The sequence below is a fragment of the Vipera berus genome (genome assembly GCF_964194415.1).
Source record: "Vipera berus genome assembly, chromosome: 1".
Taxonomy (NCBI): Eukaryota; Metazoa; Chordata; class Lepidosauria; order Squamata; family Viperidae; genus Vipera; species Vipera berus.
In genome coordinates, this window is record NC_138202.1 from 183,959,695 (window position 1) to 183,979,808 (window position 20,114).

Here is a 20,114-nt window from a genome sequence, read left to right on the forward strand (position 1 = left end):
GGTGCTTTTTCAAAAGGAACTGGACTTTGTTTTTCCTTGAATACATTTTGCTTCTCATCCAAGAAGCTTCTTCAGAACCGAAGAAGCTTCTTGGATGAGAAATGAAATGTCTTCAAAGAAAAACAAAGTCCACTTGCCTTTTGAAAAAGCACCTTTGGTACAACCATGACATGGATGACTGAGAATCTCCATAGACATTGAAATAATTGCTGTTTTAAACCTTGAGACTACAGGGTGGCAGAGGGGTGAGGATAGGATGGTACTTGTCAAAGATATCACATGGAAGCAAACAAAACCTATTTTCTGTCTCTCCATACAGAGACCCCAGAATAAGAACTTTAAATTACAGGAAGGAAGATTGAACACTTAAAACAAATTTCCTAGAGTAACAGTAGTTTGACAGTGGAATTGGGAAAGTATAAGTACATTGCTATCATGTTGGCCCTAGTCCTTCTTTTCACTAGATTAGATATATCCAATTCCTGCAACCGTTCTTTATATGTTTTAGCCTTCAGCCCCCTAATAATTTCAGTTGCTCTTCTCTGCACTCTTTCCAGAGTCTCAACAACTTTTTTATATTGTGGTGACCAAAACCAGATGCAGTATTCCAAGTGTGGTCTTACCACTTCACGTGATCTTGATTCTATCCCTCTCTTAATACAGCCTAGGATTGCATTAGTTTTTTTGGCAGCTGTAGCATACTGCTGATTCTTATTTAAGTGATTGTTCACTAGGACTATAAGATCTCTCTTACAGTTACTGCTACTGAGCCAGGTTTCACCTAATCTGTACCTGTACATTTGGTGGTTTTGGCCTTACTTTTTTCTACAATTTCATTTTGTTAGATAGGGACCAAATCTGTTGAGACCCATCTGTATCTTAAGGCTATCTTCTAGGGTGTGCACTATTCTTGCCAGCTTGGTGTTATCTGCAAATTTGAGGAGTTCCCCTTCTATCCCCTCACCTAAATTGTTTATGAAGATATTGAAGAGTACTGGGCCTAAAATCAAACCTTGGGGTACCCCTCTGCTTACATTCCTCCATGTAGATGTAGTTCTATTAAAGATGACACAATGAGTGCAGTTTGTTAGCCAGTTACAAATCCATTTGGTGGTGATGCTGTCTAATCCACATAGCTTATCAAGAAGTGAGTTGTGGTCCACTTTGTCAAATTCCTTACTGAAATCCAAGTATAAAGCTTACCTATCTTACCTATCATTCTGAATCTTAATCAGCTCTCTCTAGATACAGATAAATGCCTAACCCTAAACAAGAACCTCTGTAAAGCGACATTAGTCACTCACTGCTGTTAGAAGTCCTCACTCACTGATTTCCACCCTATCTTTTCCCAATTTCCTTTCTTTTGGTCTCTTTTTTATTTTCATTTTTGTACAGTAGCCAATATAAGCAGGTGTGCAAAAATGTACAGCTTTATAACTATAGCTATTACTATCACAATTGCAATAATGACAAGTATAAAAACATTTCCAACTTGATTTCTATTTTCTTATAAGGATGAAAGTAAATTGGAAAGCTCAGGCTTAGATATACAAATTCATCAAAAGATTATACTACAGAGAGGAACATAAGATGAAATAATATAGTTTCTTTTGTGGGATAACTTGTTCCATTGAGAATATTAGAAAAATATAATATTATACAGGTAGTCCTCAATTTACAAGACCAAATTTTCTGTTGCTAAGCTTGACAGTTATTAAGTGAATTTTGCCCCATTTCACAACCTTTCTTGCCACAGTGGTTAAGTGAATCACTGTAGTTGTTAAGCTAATAAAAAGGTTGTTAAGTAAATCTGGCTTCCCAATTGACTTTGCTTGTCATAAGGTCGCAAAAGATGATCACATGGCACCGAGACTCAGCAACCATCTTAAATATGAAACAGTTGCCAACCATCCAAATTTTGATCACACGACCATGGGGATGCTTCATTGGTCATAAGTATGAAAAATGGTCATAAGTGCCATTTTTTTCAGTGCCATTGTAACTTCGCACAGTCACTAAACAAATGGTTGCAAGTCGAGGACTACCTGTATATACTTGTTTTCCAAATTAACTCAAAATCTGTCAATGTCACAGGGCCTGAAGGTTCCAGGGAACTGGTAAGATCATAAGGTAACCCTTGCTAATCTAATCTCTTGTGTGCCTTATGCTTTTTAAAATTATAAAATAATTGCTTTTTAAAAATATTTATTGTTTTATATCTTTTTATACACCACTCAGAATCACTTCCTGTGAATAGACAGCCATATAAGTTTGTCATATAAATAATATAAATATAAATAATATGAAAACCATTTATAAGAACTATTCAATAATTTTCAGCCCTTCAAAGTAATTTTTACATTATTACATACTCCAGTGGCTAGAAAAGATTAAGACACTACTTAGCAGATGCTTCACTTAACATATAGAATTTTCATGCACTTCCAGATGAAACAGATTCTGAGCATTAAGGGGAACAAAAAGAGGCAATGCAGAATAGGGGACAGGCTGGAGGATCCCTAGACAGTAAAGAGGATGAACTGTGCCATAATAGAAGAAAAACAGAAGAGTATTATTAGTAGTAGTAATAGGTATCTTGCTAATGGAGAATTGAAAGAAACATAAGTCAAATAGAATTTCAATTTGTCAGGAATAAAGCTGTGAGAGGAAAACCTTCTGCCAAAGATACAGAGGCAAATGGTACTACAAAAACATTTACCCTTGTATCTCCATGGCTTTTGAAAATCGTAACAAAAAGCTTAAGACCTTAAAGACTCAGGTGGTATCCATCTTTACAATCAACAAAGATGACCCACAAGGGGAAAACAATATATTATAGGACAATGGAAAGATATACAAACAATATCAGTAGGAAATTCTGGTTTTCTGAACCCAAGTATGAATTGTCTAGATGATAGATTGTTGATACAAGATGGTTGTAGTTTACAAGCTTTGGTAAAAATGTTTTTGTGTCTTTAGTGAATGCTGAAGGGGGTGGACATGAAGTAAAGTCTCAGTTAAAGAATAGAAACTGGAAGTATTTTTGAAATTGGTTCAGTGCACTATTATTATGATTATTTATTAATTTTATATCCCACATTTTTATGAACAACTAAAGGCAGCAAACCTATCTAATATGCCTGCTTCCTCCTATTTTTCCCACAAGAGCAACCCTGTGAGGTGACTTAAGCTGAGAGGTAATGACTCACCCAAGGTCACCCAGCTAGCTTTCATGCCTAAGGTGGGACTAGAACTCACAAGTCTCCTGGTTTCAAGCCTGATGCTTTAACTACTAAACCAAACTGGAGACCCTGAGTTACAGAATACAGAATATTTAATAGAGTTGGGAGGGGCCTTGGAGGTCTTCTAGTCAAAACCCCTGCTCAACAAGGAGACTCTATATGATTTCAGCAAAATAGCTGTCCAATATCTTCTTAAAAACCTCTAATGATGGAGCAGCCACTACTTCTAAAGGCAGGCTGTTCCACTGGTTAATTGTTCTCACTGTCAGGAAATTTCTCTTTAATTCTAGGTTGGTTCTCTCCTTGATTTGTTTCCTTCAGGAGAAGGAGAAGGAGAAGGAGGAGGAGGAGGAGGAGGAGAAGAAGAAGAAGAAGAAGACTATATATTAACAATGATCATTCATATGTCAAAAATATTTCTGTTCAGAAATCCAAAGGAATTAATTTAGCAATGCCATTTTTGAGGGGCATCTACTATCAATAACAGAAATAGAGGGGTTTTGCGATTTGTTCAAAATACAAAGAAAGAAAAGAATCAATATATTAGAAGAATCAGTATATTAGAAGAATCGGTATATTACAGCTTAGTGAAGAGAAGAAAGGAAACAAAAGAAAGGGATACATATTCAACTTCCATTTGATCCATTTTCTCCAACAAATATCTATCCGTTCCTCTAGCAAATTGAATTAATAGTGTTGTAGCTTGAGATTGGTAGAAACATGGTTGGGGACCAATCCTTTACTTTAAATGAATTTAAATGTACAGGATCAGATAAATTTCACCCCAGACTACAGAAGGAAGTAGCTGGTGGTGTATTTACTACTTTAAAAACTAATACATACATGAAGCAGAACTGTCACTATCCTGAAAAAATAGTCATTCTAATTCAATAATATGAAATTGAAAACTATGACCCAAAGTATAATTTGTTATTTTGTTATCTCAGTACTTAGAATTCCCAGATTAGTCACTTAAGAAAAACCCCTCTGCTCATTTGTCCTAAATTTATTTTCAGTCTTTCAGGTTTTATGAAGAATAAACCTTATAGGCTCACACTCCTCATATTCTAATTTTTCACTTTCATCATATACTACAGTACCATCACTATTCATTTAAGAACCTATACTGTACCTGATTGGTAAAATAAAGGTATGCAATAACTTACCCAGTTCATTAATTTGGTTTAACAGTTCAACAGCATCCAGCTTCACCATGACTCTGATGAAAACTTGTACAAAAGGATTCTGCAATGTATTCTGCCAAATGACAGGATGAGTCTATTTAATATTTAACTTCAAATACATTAAGCTATTTTTTAAAATTGTGGTTGAAATGATTCACCTCAAATAAAAAGTTTAATATTTCCCAATAAATCATCTTTCAACTTAAGAATCAGGGCCCAAACTTTAAGAATTAAAATTATGGTTGTTCGTACAGTCAGCCAGATGTTTAGACTGGATTTGGCATTTTATCCACCTTTGCTATTTTTAGAGTCCTTTTCAAGTTCCCAAGATTGGCAAATAGTGTTGTTTAATAGTGTTAAAGGTATCATCACAGGATGTAAGCTGTTCCAAATAAAGCTGCATTTTGCAGTTGACTAATGGTGATTTTGTTAATAACAATAGTATTCGAGTGGTGTTCTAGATGTTTTGGGATTGCACTCAAGGTACCGATTACTATTGGCACTATTGTTATCTTGTTTGTAATAACAATTATTACTGGAAGGAAGGAAAGGAGGAAGGAAGCTCAGACTAATTAGGAGCTGAAAGCAAATCATGGGATTAGCTATTCTTATGTAGATCACTTCAGAATTAATCTTATTTTGTTATATACCACAAATAAAATAAATATTTGGGGTGGTTATCAAGCTACATTCACATGCAAAATTATAGAGGAAAGCTCTCTGCTGGTATTAGTGACCATAATTGGGACCAGCAACTTGGTCGTTAAACAAAGCAGTTGTTAAGTAAAACATCATGATTTTACTATCTTACTTCAGCTTTCCCTTGCTTTACAGACCTGTGAAGGTCATAAATGTGAGGAATACTGGTCATTAAAAAAACATGCAATTGGTTGCTAAATGAAGGACTTATTAAATGAAGACTACCTGTATTTCTGACACAATATTTCCTCATAAGATTTGTTTCTCTGTAAGTTTTGCAGGTATTGATAACTCAGCAGAATCAAGTGCACTAACATAAATAAAACTGTCTTCATAAATCAGTTTTTAATTAAGTACAAATATGATATATGATGTGAAATATGAAATATGAGATATGATATGATATATAATATGATATCTAAACCAGGGTGAAGTCCACAGAAATGCTGCCATGAAACAGTTATAAAAATAATTTCTTTCAAAAACAGGAAGGAATTCACTTTCCTAATACTCTGTTCCTAATAGCTTCACAAGCAATAGTTTTGTGAAATTTTCTAAGAGGTATTATTTGGAACAAAAACATTAGTATTGCTTCATTCAGCTATAAAGACGAGTTGCATTTTTCTGCTAGATAATTCTCACAATCCTAAAACATAAAACACTGGAAGATTATCTATCAGCCTTATTATATTGGTTGCAAATTCATAGTAAATATGATGAGGTACCCAAAGAAAATAGAAGCCATAGCTATATTTTTTGGGATTAAACACTGATTTATATAAAAAATATTTCTGAATTTTACATTTTGAATTCAGACTGTTGTGTATCAGGTTCGAAAGATCCCAGACAGATGAGAAAAGGGAAACAGCAACTTTATTGATAACCATAACTGTACTGGGGGATTAGGGTGTACATGCACTCTTTATATACCATCATACAACCAATCAGATTGAACCCATTATTCCCGCTATTTTGGTTCCCGTGTGAACTGTTAGAGCTCAGTACATGTGCTGGAGAAGTGTTAGTTCCTAGTATGCAAGTAACTGGTGTTTTTCCAAATCCCAATACATAACACAGACATATTGTGATTTATAGTACAGAAATATTTCAGTTCTCTTATTTCTCATATCATAATGCTTAGAAAACATAATATAGTCCAGTGAAAGGTTTGTAAAAGGTTTGTGGAGGAAATGAAACCTTTAGATTTCACTCTTTTCCATAAAATAATGTAGCATAAACTGATGTAAAATGTTATGCTAAATAATTACATATTAAAATTAACAAAGTTCAAAAACTGTGCAAAATAATTAAACAGTCTGGTAGGAACTCCATTTAAAACAAAACTAACAATTGTAGCTATTTAACTAGAGTTGTTTATTAGGAAATGAACCACAACGAACTCAGTTCCATTGGTGTCAGATAGTGCAGGTTCCATGTATTCAGAGATTGTGCCTTATAAAATCCAACAGTAGCAAAAATTTTGCATTATGTATACTTATCCTAATAACTTAAATTTGAAGTGAATCATGGCAGGCATAACAAAAGAACGTAAAGTGATAAATCACTATTTACTCTGATTGCTTTCAGCATCTCTTGAAAATATATCAGTGCAATATCTCACTGTCATCATTATGCCGATACCCTGGATCTGAGTCAGGACATTTCAATAGCTATGCAATAGGATCTCAGTGGTGCATCATTTTAGGTTCCAGATTAGTTTCTTTTGCTTAATCCCCCCACACTTTCCTCTATCGATCTTTCTATCTAGCTGTATACATATAACACACACACATACACACTTATAGAAATAAAGGCTCATTTGCTTTAAGTTATTTTTTACTCATTTCCATCCATGAGTGTAATGTTGGAAGTAAAGATAATTGGAGGTAAAAGAGACAGTTCCTGTGGCCCAGGGTGTGGGTGCCATGGGGGAGAATGCCACCTCACTGTAGTCCCAGCCCAACTGCAGGATCTCGTGCTGCCTCACTTATTCCCCAGCCAGTGGTGATGCCAAACCCTGCATCCCAACCAAGCCTGCTGCCATGGCCTCAGGCTACCAGTCCAGAAGCCCAGCCAAGGGAAATCCAGAGGGTGGCTCAGCCACATCCCCAGGACCAACAAGCAGCTCAGCAGCAAGAGCAGGTGGCCCCGCCACAATTTGAGCCACCTCCCATCAAACCCACCTTCTTCCTTCTTGGTTCTTCCTGAACCAAGTGTGGGCTCATCTAGATTGCTATGCTTATGCCTACCTGGTTGATGCTCAGATGGGGAATGCTGTAGCAGCCAATTTGAAAGGGGGAAGTGGCTGGCTGGGTGACCAACCTCCATGATGAAGGGGCTCCTGAGCTGCTGAATGTTAACCTATTCATGGACCAACCTAGATATTGCTTTGAAGACAAATCCCAAGCCCTGTTGGTTGAGAAAGAAATCCATCATCTGAAGCAAAAAGGCCACCCTGTTAAGGAATATGTTCATGAATTCAGGTGAGTTGCTGGTCAGTTAGGACTGTTCTTACTAACGGGCCCCAATGTGTGCAGGCTGGAACAAATATTTCTAATACCATTTTCTTGAGCATAGATTCTCCTCAGGCTGCGTCCTAAGTCCACTGCTGTTCACCCTGTTGACCCATGACTGTTGTGCTAGGTTTGCCATCAACCATATTGTGAAGTTCCCAGATGACACAACAGTAGTGGGCCTTATTCATGATGACAATGAGGTTGCTTATCGCAAAGAGGTTGAGGGTTTGGTGAACTGGTATAAGGAAAACAGCCTGGTTTTAAATACTGGAAAAAACAAAAAGATCATTGTCGATTTCAGAAAAGGCAGGCACAGCCACACCTCTCTGTGCATTAATTACAGTATTTGAAGTATGGACTGATCATAAAAAATTGGAAGCTCTGAAAACCCCCCCACAGAGAGAAATTATCCCCAAAACAGGTCCGGTGGACTCAATACTTCAACTGTTGTAATTTCACCCTAAAGTATTTCCCAGGGGGTAAGAATTTTTTAGCTGATGCCTTGTCTAGAATGCCCCAGTTCAAAAGGCACTGGGAGGAAGTAATCAACTCCATTATTCCCCTGCCACAGTCTGCTTCTCAAATAACAACTAGATTGCAAACACAAGGACCACCTGCTGGTCCTGATGATTGCTTCCTGAAAGAACTTATGGAGCAATTAGAGACTGACACCTGATTCAAAGACAACAAATCTATTTAAACCCTTAGGGGAGGACTAGCCTGGAAAGGCTCTAAGTTATACCTCCCAGGGGTGTCAGACTCCAAGCCCTTCAGCAAAGTCATGATGCAAAGCAGGCAGGTCATTTTGTGTTCCTGAAAACATTGCATTTAGTGCAGAGGCAATTCTGGTGGTCAGGGATGAAAAGAGACGTTGAGAGTTATGTGGAGGTACTGTGCTACCTGCACTACAATGAAAAGACCTACTGGGAAGCCCCGAGGGTTGCTTCAACAAGTGGCTGATTCTTCCCAGCCTTGGGAAAAGATAACCATGGATTTTATAGTGGAGTTGCCTGAGAGCAAGGGAAACAACATAATATGGACTGTATGACAATGCTGCAAACATTGACATGTTTTTGCACTGACAATATAAGAGGCAGCCTTTTGCTTTAACTGTTTGGCTTTGTATCACTAAAGCGCAGGAGGAATTCAACCCTGATGTTTTGAGAAGATAAGGGATAGCGTGCTTCAGAAGGGAAGTGAAACTTTGGTGTTAAACTAATTCGTGAATGTGATTCATGACGTGTAATTAAGGGAGGGAATTCTGTATGATATGATGTGTTAAGGGGAGGAGAATTCAGATTCTGCCATCCATCCATGAGTGCCAATGCTTCATTCTCATTATTATAGACTTTTTTAGAATAAACAATCATGCAATGTTCTTTGATCTGTCTCAGTAATCAGAACCATGACATCATGCCAGAATCTGCTTTCTTTCAAACAACCTGGGGAGTCCTGAGCCCCCACCACTGTCTCTAGTAAAGGAGAGAAGCTGGCAAAGATTCAGGGAAGAATCTTCATCATGGGAAGAGGAAGCCTGTTTGGAGACGATAACCTGGCTGCTGATAAAACCTCAGAGGAGGGAATAATAGACAGATTTCTCTGGGAAAATGAGTTTTTGCAGGACTCCCAGTTGGAGGCAGAACCCAAGCAGTTAGGAGGGCTTATCTGGTCATCAAGCTGGAACCACTCCAGCGGAGACTACAGATGCCTTGAGACTGCCCTGCCAGAGTCTTCAAAAACAGAATGGTGGAGAGCTGCCAGACCATCTGCCATGGAGAATTTGGGTGAGTGGAAAATCCTGTCTGCAGACCAGACAGCCTGCCAGACCCAGGAGTCCCCTGCCAGGCCCTCCAGACCCACAGAGACAGAGGACCCCAGCCTGGGGCCTCTGCAGCAATGGGAGGTTAGGGAACCCCCACAAGTAAAAGGCCAACAACCTCTGAGCTTGCCACAGCTAATAGAGGCCTTGCAACAGCTTGGGGTGGTGCAGAAGCCTGCAGATCAGAAGCTGGTAGGAGGACAACAACAGCAAGGGTGACAGCAGCAGGGCCCAAACGTGCAACCCCTGAACATACAGCAGGATCAGTGGGGCCAGCAGCAGTGGAGGCCCCAGCAATCAATGATGGCCCCACCCTTCGAAACAACCTTTGATGGGGACTCAGAGAAACTGATTTTTTTTCCTAAACCAAGTACGCTCTCATTTGAATCACTGGGCCTATCTCTACCCAGACCCAGGTGCTATGGTCAATGTGATTGCGTCCAGCCTAGAGGGAGAAATAGTTAAACAATTTATATAATGAGCAAGCCCCTGAATTGGAGGACCCCCACCTCTTCCTCCTAGGGCTGAGAGAGAGATTTGAGGACCCATCCATTGCCCTCAAAGCAGAAGAACAAATCCACAAGATAAAACAAGCTGGCCTGCCTGTCCTGGAGTATGTGCGGGACTTTCGCAAAATAGCCGGTCAGATAGGGAGATGGCCAGAGCAATGGTGGAGCAGTGGGCTAATGCCTCCTTAAGTAACACCAGCTGCCTGCAATTAGTGCAGGTTCGCATCCCACCAGGGTCAAGGTTGACTCAGCCTTCCATCCTTCCGAGGTAGGTAAAATGAGGACCCAGATTGTTGGGGGCAATTAAGCTGACTTTGTAATAATGCCGCTTGGGGTGTGTGTGAAAGCCCTAACAAGCAGGCATATACATAGAATGAAAGCTACTGCTAAGCTTGTAAGCCGCCCTGAGTCTTCGGAGAAGGGCGGGATATAAATGGAATTAAAATAAATAAAATAAATAAATAAATAAATAAATAAATAAATAAATAAATAAATAAATAAATTCATCATTTCAGGGAATGGTTGGATGGCCACCTTTCTCAGGCCTGCATATACCGAGCTGTACCTGACCAGCTGCAAGAATGGAACCAGGCAGCGGTAAAATTAGATGTCCAGCTCACCCGCTATAAGAAGCCTCTCCCACCTGAAGCCAAGCCGAGGTCAGAACAAACCAAATGGCAATCACCCCCATGAAATTCTCCAGCTACTGTGATGGCTGAAACACCCAGGCTACCAATTAAGTGTTTCCGGTGCGGACAGCAGGAACATTGAGCAGAGAAATGCCCAGTCCCCTAACCCCAACAGCAGAACAGACCAGGACCAGCAATGAGAAAGAAACCTGCACAGCAGCTAATGGGAGAGAAATCCAACTGGATGATGCAGGAACCTGTTGCCCAGGTAACATCCCCCACATGGGAGGATGCTGGAACTCAGGCTGGATCCACCCCCATTCTACCCTCTTTCAACAGTGACAACGGAGAGAATGACCCGATGGTGAGCCGACATGTCCCACATTTTTTACTAGCTGCCAAGCTCATAATCCCTAAATTGGGTACGCAGGTAGATTTAAAGGTGCTAGTTGATTCTGGATGCTCCCAATGCATCATTAGCTTGCCATTTGCCATGAAACTGGGCATATGAGCAAAACTGCTCTCCAAACCTGTGAGGTTCGAGCAAGCTGATGGCTCCCTGATGGGAGGGACTTTAGTCACACAATTAATGGAGCCCCTATGCCTAGAAATAGGTGAGCACTGGGAATTTATTCACTTCCTGGTGGCCCCCAAAATGACTGGGACTGTGATCTTGGGATTGGGTTGGACAAATGGAAGCCGTTTCTCAGGAATGAGAACTGTGAACTACCTATAGGGCCCAATCCCCCCATCGATGCAACAGATGTTACAGGGAATTTTAGCCCAGCCAATGAGCGAGTGCACATGGCTGCCTCATGGCCACCAGGCAAGCCGCTCATCCCCAGCAAGTACCAGGACCTAGCAAAAGCATTTAGTGAGAAAGAATGCGATACCTTGCCTCCCCAATGATTGTTCCATCGAACTGTTGCCAGGGGCCAAACTTCCATGACCAAGAATGTACACTATGTTTCCCCTTGAAAGGGAAGAGATGCAGTGATATGTGGATACAAACCTAGTGAGGGGGTTCATTGAAGGGGCCAAGTCTATTGTGGGAGCCCCTGTTCAAAGAAAAAAAGATTGGTCTCTTTGTCTCTGCATAGACTATAAGGGCCTTAACGCTGCAAGTGTGGGAAAATAAATACCCTCTCCCCCTCCTGAAAGACTTACTAACCTACCTGGTGAAGGGGAGTGTCTTCACTAAGTTAGACCTGAGAGAACCATATTACTAGGTGAGAATAAAGGAGGGGGATGAGTGGAAAACGGCCTTCAACTCCCCTTGGGAAGCTACCAGTTCAAAGTCTGCAGGGGGCCCCAGCCATATTAATGCAGTTGATTAATGAGGTCCTACATGATCATTTATACAAAGGGGTTCTGGTGTATCTTGATGACATCCTGATATACATTACGACTGACCACATAAGACTGGTTAGAGAAGTGTTAAAGAAACTATTGAATGCCAAACTTTATGTCAAATTGTTGAAATGTGAATTTCACCAAACCTGATTAGATTATCTTGGCTATAGAATTTCCAATGAGGGCATTGAAATGGACCCAGCCAAAGTGAAAGCTGACAGACTTATCAAAAAGTTTTATGAGAAACACCCCAGAAACCAAAAGCCAACTCCTAAATTGTGTTTTGTTTAAATTACAGGATCTGTCCTTTTTGTAAGGGGGGGGGAGATGTCAATGCTGCAAACATTGACATGTTTTTGCACTGACAATATAAGAGGCAGCCTTTTGCTTTAACTGTTTGGCTTTGTATCACTAAAGCGCAGGAGGAATTCAACCCTGATGTTTTGAGAAGATAAGGGATAGCGTGCTTCAGAAGGGAAGTGAAACTTTGTGTGTTAAAATAATTGGTGAATGTGATTCATGACATGTAATTAAGGGATGGAATTCTGTATGACATGATGTGTTAAGGGGAGGAGAATTGAGATTCTGGCTTCCATCCATGAGTGCCAATGCTTCGTTCTCATTATTACAGACTTTTTTAGAATAAACAATCATGCAATGTTCTTTGATCTGTCTCATTAGTCAGAACCATGACACTGTAATTGAGCTATTTTCCAAACAAGCGCATTTCATTGCTTGCTCAAGACTTCCCTCTGCCCAGAAGCTAACCAAGATGTTTTTGAAACACATATATTGGCTCCATGGAGCCCCAAAGTGGATTATTTCTGACAAGGGGGTCCAATTTACTGCAAAGTTCTGGAAAGAGTTCGTTAAACTGATTGGGTCGACTCAGGGGCTTTCATCAGTTTTTCATCCAAGTACAAATGGAGCGGATAAAAAAGCTAACACAAAGCTAACACAGTACCTCAGATGCTATGTTCATCACCAGCAGACTAATTGGGCTGACCTCCTGCCTTTTCTGCATAATAATGTGCACAATAGCACTGGACTCACCCCATTTAAAATAGTAACAGGTCAAGATTTTGTGCCTATGCTTAAGTACTCCCAGGAGCCTCCTACTTCCCAGACTTTGGATCAACGGGTGACATCTTTCCAGGAGGTTTGGATTAATGTGAAGAAAGCATTGACCAAGGCTACCAAAGTTTACAAGGAGCAGGCAGACAAATGATGTTCTCCTCAAAACTCTTTTTATGTTGGGCAATTAGTTTATCTTTCAACAAAATATTTAAGGTTAAAGTTACCCAGCAGAAAATTGGGCCCAAAGTTCCTTCGTCCTTTTCCCACCACAAAAATAATAAACTCTGTTATAGTGGAATTGAAACTTCCACAACTGTTGGGGAAAGTCCACCCTGTGTTTCATTGTAGTCTGTTGAAACCTGTGTCTGAATCTTCTTTAAGACCTATTCCAAAGAAGCTGCCAGGTCCAGTAGTGGTAGAGTGGGAGACACATTATGAAATAAAATGAATTCTTGACTCTAGGTTGTACAAGGGAAAGTTACAGTACTTCATTGAGTGGAAAGGCTATCCCCTGTCAGAAGCTACATGGGTGAAATGTACCAATGTGAAAGGAGACAGCTTTATGATAAATATCATCTCAAGCCTCAATGAAAAGCTTAACATACTTTTTGTTTCCCCTACAGGAGAGTCTTCCTTTTTGAGAGGGGCTGACTGTCTACAAATGAGCATGGCTGCAGCAATTTTTTCTTCTCATTCTAGGTTGCCACATAGAACGGAGGGAGGGGGGTTGCCCAGGTGCTTTGTTAATCAAAATAATCTTCTGTCCCATGGGAACCAAGGTCATTGGCTGCTCCTGAGACTCGGGACTGGGAGTTGCATTAAAAACCCTGCCAAATTATCATATTGGGGAACATAGTTGCTTGCTTAGTTTTTTGAGTGGGACATATTGGGAAATTGTTACTTGTGTATTCAGACTTGGTTTCACTTTTGATTGTGCTGATACTTTGTAATTAATAAACATGTTCTTTGAGGAATTCTCAAGCCTCAAAGTTCTGCTTTATTCATTTCTGTTGGAACCATGATATAGTTATTTTCATATATCTCAATATTTCACCATATAATTTACTGCATTTTCTGGATATGATCTGCACACTGAATATGTAGAATAATAATTAAACCAAACTGGAATTATAAAAAAGAGAGTAACAAGTTAACAATAGTCAATATATGAAATGATGCTTCATACCTTCACCATTGGAAGAGTGTCATTTAATATAGTTAGCGAATCCATGAGCAATGGTGAACGGTCCAACCACTCCTGTGCTTTTTGTGTTAAATCAGCCATCAGTTTCAATGTTGAATTGGACTTATAGAATTGAAACAAACAAATCAAACATTAATATATTTTGTAGGTAGGCAAAGAAGTTATTTTAAAGATTAATGCTTTTAACACAAAGTTTTGCTTTCGTGTTATCATAAAAGCAAGGGACTATTGCTAATAAGATAACAATAGCTCTGAAGACAAATGTGCTAGTACAAATGTTCCTAATTTAAAACTTAGAAAATTTAGTTTATTCCCCAATTAAGTTCCTCTCTCATTTCATTTAAAAGCAATCTCTGAGTTGCTGCTTTTGTAAAATCCACCAAGTTACATATTCTAGAAACTAATAGATTTTTTTCATGAATCAGGTCTTCAAAACAATTTCTGCTAATTTATCAAGAATATTCTAATAATAGTGGATTGTTAATTTTATTTAATATGGCATTACCTTTTCCATGATTGCACGTGTTTCAGGAGTATCTGGAGAATACAGAATCCGCCCACGCAACATGGGCTTTAAGAAAGACCAAATTAAAGCTCCAGAAGGTGTCTTAACTAAGTCCAGAAACAGTGATAAGCAGAACGGTGCTACGGAAGAGACAAGAAAAATATTGGACCATCCAACTGAATCACACGTAATTCAGTGAAATACACTGGTCTGTTAGGATCCTGATGAATCCTCTCTTAACCTTGTGGTCACATACTAATGTAATTCTTTTGAGAAAACTACCCTCCCCAAAGATCTCTATTTGCTTAACTCAGCCAGAAAAACCTAATGTTCAGGAAAAGTCTTTCTATTAAGATTAAATGAAAATTTGGAAGGACTACCTGCCAATACATTGTCAGTTTTTCCTTGCATCTGTATAGGATTTTGCTGTGCCAAAGATTCCTCTCACAGTCATGCAAAACTATCACAGTGAGTGAGACTATTAGCCCATCAAAGTCAGTGTCTGACAGCAAAGCTCTCCATGGCCGTAGTGATAAATTTAATTCTGCTTCCTACTTGAAGCTCTTTTCATTCCACTGGACTGTCTTTATATATCCAAGTAGGAGTAAGCCACAAAACAAGGGTTAATTTTTATTTCAGTGTTCTTAGTGAAATCTTGTCTACATAATTATTTTTAAACAAGAAAAAAATGCAGCACAATTTTAATATTAATTATGTTTAATATTTTTATATTAAATATTAAAATTAAATTAAATATTTTTATATTAAAAATATTTAATATTTTTAATATTAATTAAGTTAGAATAATATTTGAACTGACATTGTAGGAGTTTGGAAAATGGTAGGAAGTTATAAAATCTTTGGAAATTAATTACACTGAAAAAAGGATCCCCTGATATCTTTGCTGTATTTTACAGGCTATACACAGATTTCTACAATCCACAGAATGACCAGATCTAATAAATAAGAAGAGAACTTGGTTTTGTGTAGTTTTAATTGTGCTGATTATATTGTGCTGTTGAAAACAATATAATGAAGTAAAACGGAATTATCCCACACTCTCAGTAACATTGTTTCTGCTTGGTTACACTGAAAGGATCCCATTAGATTTTGCTTCCACTGCCAAACTTACTAGTATCAGATGGAATACTATATTTCTTCATAATATGTTGAATATGTTCATCTTCATCTGCAGAAGAATGGTGAATATTCTGCTCCTCAAAATCAGGTAGCAGAGATTCAAAAAACAAGGGAGTGATTTCATGGTTGCAGAAAGTTTTTGATATAGCTTTCAACATTCTGCTATTTATTGTTAGATTGCTAGCCTCAAACAAAGCCTGTGAAAATAAACAAACAACACAATGATAGAAAAGAAAGCAAGTCAAAGGTGATGAGTAATTAATTGAACCTTGGAATGGGTTTCTAACTGAGATCCAGAGAGCTCCCTAATGTCATTCAGGAAGGCATTATAATCTGGCTGTTATCCCAGGCTTTTGGCACCCCTTTTTAGACTGAGATGCCCTATGCACAGTCACCCACGCCCTTGTCACTTCCCGCCTGGATTACTGCAATGCTCTCTACATGGGGCTGCCCTTGAGGTGCACCTGGAGGCTTCAACTGGTGCAAAATGTGGGCACGTGGGTGCTTATGGGAGTATCTCGATACTCCCATGTCACACCACTCCTGTACGAGCTGCATTGGCTTCCGGTTGCCCTTTGGGTGCGATTCAAGGTGCTGGTAATTACCTTTAAAGCCCTACATGGCTTAGGCCTGGGGTACTTGCGAGACCACCTGCTGCCATTGTCAACCTCCCATCGCCCAGTTCACTCCCACAGGGTTCTGTCGGCCAGGCAATGCCGGCTGGCGACCCCAAGGGGGAGAGCCTTCTCTGTGGGCACACCGACCCTCTGGAATGAACTGCCTCCGGAGCTGCGGACAGCCCCTGACCTTCGATCCTTCCGCTGTGACCTGAAGACATGGCTGTTCCAACAAGCGGGTCTGGACTGATCATGGTTTTTATCGGCTTAAATTGTCCTTTATTTCTCTATTTTGTTTAATTCTTTTTTAATCTTTGTAATATGTTTTTTTTTAATTTTTTATTGTTGTGAGCCGCCCTGAGTCCTTAGGGAAAAGGGCGGCATATAAATTTAATAAATAAATAAATAAATAAATAAATAAATAAATAAATAAATAAATAAATAAATAAATATAATGAAACAATATATAATTTTTTGGCAAATGTAACCAAGTCAGGATAAAATATTTCAGTGAAAATACGCCAATTACCACTGGGGTAAATCTTTATAAATATAAAATTAAGTGTTAACTTGTGAAGTGTCCTCTATATTCAGTTGCACAAGGCATTCTTACTGAATCCCCCACTTAAGATAACAACTGTTCATCCTAATAAGTTGTGTCAATTTATCACCATCAAAATAACTGTCTTTTAATCAGCACTGTTTTGTGAATAGTCATTTTACATAATGTAATTTTCATAGTTGACTGGCTTTGCATTTCATCTTCTTCTTATATTGTTATTTTACAACATTTACCTTCTGCTAAACAGAATAACTATTCATATGTCAGACAAAATTGATTTTATCTCATAGGATATTATGCCACAATAACAATGTCAACTGTTAAAATGCTAAAAAAGTTAGTTATTTCCTGCTCCTTTCAATGAAAAATGTTATATTTATTTGATGGTATATATTATTACAAACTCTATATTACTATTTTTGGAAAAGTCATCATTGTGTTATAAAAATACAAAGCTGAAAACATTGCAATAAATGCCTAAATCATTGCAACTCACTGTGAAACCAACAGCCTTTGTAGAAGTTCTCAAAATTGGCAACATGAAAATAAGAATGCTGTAGTGCAAACCACATCTCCTTTGTGCACATGTCAACATTCCATGCATGTTCAAAAGAAGTAAGTTTGTACTGTGGCATGCCATCCAACATGTTGCTGATTTTGACACACAAACCCCCACTGTATGAAACCACCAAAAACTGAAATAATAAAATATAATATATTAAATGTACTGCAATTTCAAATTAAAGGGAGAGCTAACAAGAATTTGGCAGCAGACTTCAACAGGCACAGAAAACAAGAGAGGAAATGGAATGATGAACTGTTTCACTCAGTTAATGATAATGACAATCAGAATTACAATTAATCAAAAATCAAATATTCTTAATCCTTTGTGTTGTTAAGGGAACTGCTTTAGTAAGACCACATTTGGAATACTGCATTCAATTTTGGTCACAAAATAGATGTTGAGACTCAAGAAACAGTGCAGAGAAGAGCAAGCAACAAAGATGATTAGGGGCTGGAGCCTAAAATATAATGGTGAACAGTTGCAGGAACTGGATATGTCTAATCTAATAAAGAGTAGGACTAGGGTTGACATGATAGCAGTCTTCCAATATTTGAGAGACTGTTACAGAGAAGAGGGGGGTCAACCTATTCTCCAAAAACCTGAAGGCAGAATAAGAACCAATGGATGGAAACCTATCAAGGAAAGTTCCAACCTAGAACTAAGGAGAAACAATTAACATTTGTTAAAAATTAACAATTAACAGTCTGCCTTCAGAAGTTGTGGCTGCTCCATCACTATAGGTTTTTAAGAAGAGGTTGGATAACCATTTGACTGGAATGATATAGGATCCACTGCTTGTGCAGGGGTTGGACTAGAAAACCTCCAAGTCCCTTCCAACTCTGTTATTCTGTTCTGTAATACTAGACATTGGTGTAGATTTGTCAAGAACATATTTTACCAGACCAGACTTCTTTTTGTTTTTCCCCGAATCAACTTTCTTGCTCAGTATACTGTGGAAATGCTGTATTGACATAATATATCTTGATTTAAACAAAGCATTTTACAGAGTACTAACATGATTCTGATTTGCAAGCTTGTTAAAGTATAGGCCAAACAGCTGCTTTGAAAACAGCAAGTACTCATCAAAATGGAAGGGGCACTGGGTGCTACAAGTTTCATTCCCAAGACTTCTACTTTTCAGTACTTTTATTAATTTTGATGAGGTGGAGGAAATTTGCAGATGACTCAAATTGGGTGGGAGAACTAATGTCTTGGAAGACAGAAACTGAATTTGAAACAAAATGGGCCAAAAATAACAAAATGAAATTTTACAGAGATGAATGGCAAGCTCATCATTTAAGTAATAGAAGGCACAAGTAAACTGTAAAAGATGCTTAGAGGGCAACAGAACCTGTGCAAAATATCTTGGAATTTTGATCATTACCGAACTTTGATATGATGCAATTGAAGTAGCGATGTCAATGCTGCTAACATCGGATGTTCTTGCTTTGACAAAAGATGAAGAAGCAGCTATTTCATATTTCTACTTGTGTATCACTTTTAGACTTACAGTTAGATGAAGAAGGGAGGGGGAAGGAAGAATGCATGGGGAATTAGTTAGACATAATAACCAGTAGCGGAGCAGTTTCAAGGTTGAATGTAATAAGAGGTGATAAGAAAGAACTGGGGGGTTAAGCTAAGGAGGGAGAACTAACCCTTCAAACTAATTGGAGAATGTGATTTATGACAGCAACGAAAGGAGCGAATTGTGTTTCAATGTTATTGTGCTTAGGGGAGGGGAATCCAGATTCCAGCTTCTCCCAAGCATTGCCGATGTTATATCGCTCTAATAAAAGACTTTTAAGGTAAACAATGCCTCAGAGTTCTTTGAAGAGCTCATCCGTTGGAAACTTGACACAGATGATGTGATGTGATATGATGTGACTGCAGAAAAGGCAAATACGGATGTATTCTTCAAGAGAAGAATCTACATACCATTAAAAATCTTATATCTGTAACCATTATTTGGGTGAAACAGTGCATCACAGTTTTTGAACCAAGGTACCTCAAAATGGAGTAACTTACAAAATGCATCCAAAATTTGGAACCTATGACTCCCCTGGAATTGAAATTTGGCAAATTTTTGGTTGCTTCAGGGCTGCCACATACACATTTATGTTTAGTAGACAGTTCTTGCTTTAACCCTCTAGAAGCTGAGTAGACTAGACACTTCATTGGCTGCTGGTCCCACCATAGCCATCCAGAGGTCAAGTGTAGTCATCCCACTATCAGCTGCCAGAGGATGATATCAGACACCAAGAATCAAGAAAGACATGTGGAGTTAGTTCTGAACAGGGTTTTTCCCCTTCACTTAGAGATAAAAATCTTGCCAAACTAAAGCAACTACTTATTTATTTATTAAATTTAGATGCTGCTCATCTTGCTTAGAAGTGACTCTAGGTAGTGGTGGGATTCAGCTGGTTTGCACCACTTCAGCAGAACCAGTAGCTATTTTTTTGTTGCCCAGGCCCAGAATGGACTTCCGGAAGCGGC

General features: G+C 38.7%; 1 protein-coding gene across 1 annotated transcript in view; it reads right to left on the reverse strand.

Moving 5' to 3' along the window:
* ABCA12 (ATP binding cassette subfamily A member 12) overlaps positions 1–20,114 on the reverse strand; it is a gene marked incomplete at its 5' end in the record, with an annotated part of 277,161 nt that overhangs the window by 147,450 nt on the left and 109,597 nt on the right. Inside the window, 4 exons of the mRNA XM_081312657.1 lie at positions 4,409–4,499; positions 14,215–14,334; positions 14,738–14,877; positions 15,870–16,074. Of these exons, the coding sequence (XP_081168783.1) occupies positions 4,409–4,499; positions 14,215–14,334; positions 14,738–14,877; positions 15,870–16,074 (556 nt within the window). The remainder of the gene's footprint in view (positions 1–4,408; positions 4,500–14,214; positions 14,335–14,737; positions 14,878–15,869; positions 16,075–20,114) is intronic.